Source organism: Aegilops tauschii, chromosome 2, assembly GCF_002575655.3.
Source record: "Aegilops tauschii subsp. strangulata cultivar AL8/78 chromosome 2, Aet v6.0, whole genome shotgun sequence".
Taxonomy (NCBI): domain Eukaryota; kingdom Viridiplantae; phylum Streptophyta; class Magnoliopsida; order Poales; family Poaceae; genus Aegilops; species Aegilops tauschii.
The window spans coordinates 246,909,870-246,916,387 of record NC_053036.3 but is presented as its reverse complement, the minus strand read 5'-3'; the positions used below and the strand labels follow the sequence as shown (position 1 = coordinate 246,916,387).

Here is a 6,518-nt window from a genome sequence, read left to right as displayed (position 1 = left end):
TCTCAGGAATATTCCTTTTTCTATTAAAGGAATAACCCTAATTGCCCTAGGTTGTGAAGCAACCTATATTTCTGTCCATCCAAAAAAATTCCCAAATAATTCTCATAATTCCTTTGGGCCTTATGTTGCTCAAACATGCCCAAACTTTCCTGTCCTAGCCAAAGAATAATTCCCCAATAATTATTCTTCATTTCTGTCCAGTGTGGCTTTCTGTGAAGGAAGTGCCACCTATCCTATCTTGTTTGCTCCCAAACCTTTTGGGTATTTTCTTATGTCCAAATCATTTCCTCATGCCAAAATTGAACTTTATTTGCCTAGCCAATCTTCCTCAGCAATTTTTCAAACTTTATGTCAGACAGAAGGCATTGTGAAGGAAGTACTAGCTAGGATTATCCAAATGAGTTGAAATTTTAAACACTACTTTATGTGCTCATATCATGACCCTCCACCCATTTGCAGCCCCATCCAATCATCTATGTGAGCACAGGACCAAATCTTTGATTCTGGCAATATTTTCAGGTTGCGAAGCGAGTGCATTTTATATTGCTTCATTAATTGTGAGAAATTACCATATTGTTCTCTTACCCAAATAACATCTCTCCACCCAAATTTGGCACCATTTCATTAAGCCAATACTTCTCCAAAATTATTCCAAGTTTCTGGTCAGCAAAGATGTTTGTGAAGCAAGTGCCACTTTGGCTTGTCCATTTGGTATTAAATTTTTACAGCATCATTGTGTGACCAAATCATCATCCTATGCCAAATTTCAGCTCAAGTGGTTACTCTATGTGAGTGAACCATCATGACCTTGATTCTGGACCATTTTGGTTAGTTGCAAAGCAACCATGATGTTTTGTGGTACAATTATCCTCAAACTCTCCAGGATTATAGTCCTTCATTAGCTGATCACCACAAACAAACTCTTTGGCCCATATCGAGTTCCTGTTGATCACCATTGCATGGCCAAGTTTACTGCAGTAAACTTCAGAGGTTGCTTACCATTTAACCAGAGCATTTTTCATCGATCTACCACCGCAGTTGAAACCTCCCCTGGAAGAACTTACCACTAGACAACATGTTCCAGCCCATCGCCCCCGCTACATGCCAGTGCATGCGGTGACCGCGTGAATGGCATAACAGTGCGCGCGCTCTGCTGCCGTTGGCCGCGCCCAGGACATCTTCTCGCTCGGGCCCCTCCTCTGCTCAGCGTCTCAGCGAGCACGGGCGTGTGTCCAAGCTCACCCTCACCGTCGTCTTCTTCCCGGACCCCTCCCCCTCTCCGTCCGCTTTCTCGTCAGCGCTCGTCACCGCGCGCCCACTGGAGCGATGTAGCCGACCGGCTCTGTTTGCGCCGAGGCTTCTTCCTCCTCTTGTCCCCGAGATCTGCTCGTCTCCGTGACCTCTGCGGCTCGTCCATTGCCTCCCTCGTCACCTTCTCACGCCCTCCCGTGATCGCTACCATCGCCAGGGCCTCGGCCGGACATGCCGGGCGGCACCCGAGCCCGTGCCTCTCGCCCCGGCTATAAGTAGCCCTCCCCGAGCCATTCGAGCACACCAGCCTCCTCACCGCTCTCCTCTAGCCCTCCCTAGCTACTTGCCCAAGCCCCGGATCCTCTCCATGTCTCAGAGGGCTGCCATGGCCACCTCGGGTCTCCTCCTTAATTCGCCCGGAGCCGAGCCCCTCCCTCACTTCCACCACCACGAGAGACCTCCATCCTCACCCCAGAGCCACCCCAACACCTCTCCTCCTCCTCCCCTGGTTGTTTGCCACGAACTCCCCGGCGACCGAAGCTCTCCTACGCCGCAGCTCCTTGTTCCGTCTGCTCCGCTGTTCTCCGGCGTGGGCAGATCCCTCAGGCGGGTGCGGCTCCTCGCGCTGGCCACTCCGGTGGTCCGAGCTCCACCGGAGGTGGTCGGAGTCGACCGGACGAGCGTCGGCGACGAGCTCCTGCTCTGCTCTGTCGGGCAGACGCGAGGAGAAGAAGGAGATGGCGCCCCTCCCTGCCAGCTGGCCGTGGGCCCTGCGGGTCCCGCGCGTCAGGGAGCTAGCCAACGGCCCCGCCTTTGCCATGCTGGATAAGTGGAGGCGTAATCCACTTCATTATGTCTTCGCTTATCGAAAGCGTATTCCTCTTCTACTTCAGCCCAGAATGCATTTTCACTTTAGTGAAAACGTATTTCCAGGAGTACTCTTTCAGTTTTTCAGTCAGGGGCCCATTTGTGAGGATTTTTCTTACAGATAGGTCCATGGCAGGAAACACTTCATATCTTTTCGCTCGTAAGTTCAAACCAGGTGATTCCAAAGCCCGCTTCTTCGCCTCGTCAAGCCCGTTCTGTTGGTATCATTTTCACCATGTTTTAGCATTCTAAAAATGACCATTTTCCCCTTGCACTTAATCAGCCCCCTTCGAGAGAGAACGTCTTCCGGCGATTCTTTCCGCGAGCTTCTCGCACTTCTTCCTGGTGAATCCTTCCACCCCACGCAAGCCACAACAACCACTTGCATGATAGTCATGTAGTAGCCATGGTTTTCAACTTGAATGTTTAATAAATGTTTTTATACGGTTATCATTGTTTCGGTGATGCATAGAGATCTGTGTGCACTTTCATGTTGTGCTCTTCTTCATCTTGTTATCTTGCCCTTATTACTAGTATTATTGTTATATGTCATGCTTGGTAGTAGTAGCAGTGTGTTCTTTCGGATGCATGCTTATGATCTCTTATCTATTGTCGTAGCTATGCATGTTACTTTGTATCCAGTTGGTTATATGGTTACTTGGTAGTATTCTGGATGAGTTCTTGCATGGTATTTATTTATGATGCTAGTGGTCATGGCATGCTCAAGTGTAAAGTTATGCTCGTCAGTTTGCCATGCTCATTTGGTTAATGTTTCATTATGGTTATGCTCGATGATTATATTGCACTTCCCTGCTTATGTTGATCCATGCTCATGCATTGTAGTTGCATCATGTTATTTTAATATGGCTCATCTTATTGCATTCAAGTTTAACCGGCCTTAACTGAACTTGAACAACTGTTGGCTGAGTCATGGTGCCACCATATCGAGCTGACCAGTGCAACCACACTTGCCTTTATGGGAGGGTCCTAACTGGGTCTATTTTCATTATTCTCGCCGGTGCCTCCCACGAGGGAAGGTTATGGGCACGCACTACCCTAATCAGGTAGGCGGACATAAGCCATGTGTGCCTGTAGTTGTTGTAGCCGGCTTGCCCCCGTTTGGGACCGTTTTTGTTTTGCCACGACGGTGGCCGTTGGTGCCTTTGGTAGGCACGGGGCCACCCACGACTTAGCCCAGTGGGGAGTGAGTCGGAGTGGCCAGGAGAGTGTCATGGCAGTAGGATGGTTTTGTCGGAACGCCGTTGGTCCACCCGAATGGGAGCGCAAGGCCATGAGTTCCGTGGTGTGGGTACAGTCTGCTAACCTCTTCACAGTGTATACTAAATCTATCGATAGCCGTGCCCGCGGATAAGGGCCCAATTTGTGTCGGTCACACTATGGGTCAACAGTAATAATAATGATGTGTTTAATAACAACTCCGGTTCGATGATGAGATAAGTTCGTTATGTGATCCGTGAATGATCACTGTTTTGTTACGAGGTAACCCGTTGAGCCCAGAGTGGTTCCGTTTGTGATCCATGCATGAATGATCACCGTGGTATCGAGGATACCGAGTTGTTGGATATTCGTTATGTTGTGCGAGAATCATGGGTAAAGATCAAGCTCCTTGTGGTCATTTGATGATTACTACAGTATTGTTTATACCAAGCTTGATTTGATCCTAAGATGATCGTGTGATGTCCGAGGTTGGTAAGTGATGCATGTGATGGTTATGAGGTAACCCGAGGAGAATAAGTGGTGCATATAGTGTCATCATGTTGCATGCTAGTATCATCAGATTTATATGTTCATGCCATGCTCATATTGTTCTAGTTGTATCATGTTCATGTTGTTCATGCCATGTTATCCTGTTGATCTCATGATAATTCATGCTTAACCTGTAATTGTCATGTTGTTGTTTGTCTTGAATGCTTCTGGTTATTGTGAGCTTGCAAGTACATTCAATGTAGTGACCTGGCGTGTCATGCCAGTTTGCAGGTCATGCCGGATTTGATTGCTTGTTTGCGAGCTAGGATAAGCATTCCAGCCAGAGTCCCTGCGGAGTGGAGTTCACCACCGTCGTTGCTGTTCCACTACTAGTAGTTATTCCGCTGCTTCGTGTTGTTCTGCTGCTTGCATAGAGCAACCATGGCACGCGTAGTGTTGCCGTGCCGATGTAATCCCATTGTACCCAAACAGACTGTAATAAAGAGCAGATTTGTTCTATGATAAGAAGTGTCATATTCCAGAAGACTTCTCCTCGATCTCTGGGCTGGAATACGGGGCATTATGGTTTCTCTGAGCCGGGGTGCCACAGTATGCTTGCCAGTTGGAGCTGCCACCATACACTTCGCCGCACCTTCTCCGGAGTGTATGGCGTCGACTCTACCCTCACAGTGACGACCCAGTGTATCGGGTGTAACGGGAGCGGCTAGCAGACCCAATATACAAGTATCATGTAGAGGTTACCTTGCGCAGTAGTTCGGCATCGGGGTCTTACACTCGTTCTTCTAGGAGTCGTTTCGCGTCTACCCCCGCTTAGGGTGTCTAGTTTGCTGCGTTTGAGATTCTCGTTCAGCTACGCTATAACGAGATCCATATGCAGACCCACCCAGGTTTCTACTACTATCATTCCCTGCAGGATGATGGTTGTCTCAGCTTTCCTATCATTGATCCGGTGGTCGATAGCGCTACTAGCCACCTTTCCCGCTATATCACGGCTAGTTCTCTTCTGATTCACGAGCTGGCTCAACAGCTGACTCATGCTTGCACTACTTTAGTGGCCGCTAGGTCCTATCCCACTCCACCTTCCATGGGATTTACTCCCTATATTGCACTAGTTTATAGCTCGCCTGTTACCCCAGTTACTCCTTCGAGTAGCTCGGGCACCTCTACTGTGACTCCCCACAGTGCCCCTGCCGAGTGGGCTTCATTTCTCGCTACTCCCGCAGACCCTATGCTCCACGCTCATCCCGCACCTACCCCTGAGGGAGATCCCTCGAGGCAGCATCGTCGTGTCACCTTTAACCCGGAGGTTTCCGTTAACGTCGTCAGTTCAGGATCTGAGTCCGGCTCAGGAGAGGACCCAGCAGGACTAGTAGAGCACTAGATCGTCAGAGTATCCATAGTGTCATGATGCATGATGTAGTCGTACTTGCCATGATGTTTCGTTTCAAGTATGAGCGTAGTCGAACCCGTCATGACGTTTCACATTCATGTATGAGTCTATGTATAATTATGTTGGAACTTTTTATTATTTGCCTTGGTTTTTGCTGCTTTATTTCGGGTTTGTCACTTGCCTTTCTTCCCATTTTTGGATGTTGCTCATCTCGGTTGATTTATATTGGGAAAAACAAAACAATCGGATGATGCGGGGAGGCAGCAACAGTCACGCTTGTGAGGATGTCTATGTTCGTCGCTCGGCAAGACAAGCAAGACATTCCCCCGAGCCGTATTCACCACCACCGCCCCCACCGCCACATCTTCCATCCACTGAACAAATCATGTGCATGTTCAAAGAAAGAAGAAACAATGATCTGATTGAGCTATTAAAAAGTGTGCAAGCTATGGTTGGGAAGAATGGAAATCCGAATGGCCATCACTCTAAACTGTCAGACTTTCAGAGGACTAAGCCTCCTACTTTCAGTCAAGTTATCGATCCTTTGGAAGCTGATGATTGGTTGCGAACTATTGAGAAGAAGCTTGAGATTGCCTACACCAAGGAAGTCGACAAGGTTCCGTTTGCTACACACTGCCTGGAGGGAGCTGCCGCTCTATGGTGGGATAATGCTAAAGCTATGTGGCCCGCGGACGATGAAATCACTTGGGCTAAATTCAAGGAGCATTTCCGCAAGTACCATATTCCCGCCAGTATTATGAAGGTCAAGCAGCATGAATTCCTCGCTCTCACCCAAGGAAGCCTATCGGCAAGGGAGTATCTGCATAAGTTCAACCATTTGGCCCGTTATTCTCTTTATGATGTGGCTACGGAAGAAAGAAAGATCGACAGATTTCTTGGAGGACTGAATCAACACCTCAGATGCACTCTCAGTATGCTCAACTTTCCGGATTTCCAGACTCTGGTAAACAAATCCCTCATTGCAGAAAGAGAACACAAGCTCGTGCACGACACTAAGGCCACTAATAATGATCATAAGCGCAAGTTTGAGCCTAAGAAGGATGGACAGCCAGTGTAGAAGGCTTGTACCTGGCAGCAGACTCAGGTTGAGTACAAGCCCAATTGGCAGCAGAACATTAACAAGATTACTACTCAAGTCAAGAATGTCGTGACCAGTCCGGTACGTGAAGAGTGTCAACGCAACAATTTTGTGTTTTTCTTGTGGGCAAACCGGATATTACGCTAGACAGTGCCCCAAGAGCGGCAAGCCAGATGCTCCAAT

The 6,518-nt window shown here is 48.4% G+C and overlaps 1 protein-coding gene across 1 annotated transcript; it reads left to right on the top strand.

Moving 5' to 3' along the window:
- The first annotated feature begins 5,684 nt into the window (after positions 1-5,684).
- LOC109753549 (uncharacterized) lies at positions 5,685-6,314 on the top strand. Its single transcript, XM_020312458.1, has one exon. The coding sequence runs from the start codon at positions 5,685-5,687 to the stop codon at positions 6,312-6,314; it is 630 nt and encodes a 209-aa protein (XP_020168047.1).
- The last annotated feature ends 204 nt before the right edge of the window (positions 6,315-6,518 follow it).

Excerpts from the sequence above, each read along its gene's own strand:
- LOC109753549 (XM_020312458.1), top strand. The coding sequence starts at position 5,685 with ATGGTTGGGAAGAATGGAAATCCGAATGGCCATCACTCTAAACTGTCA.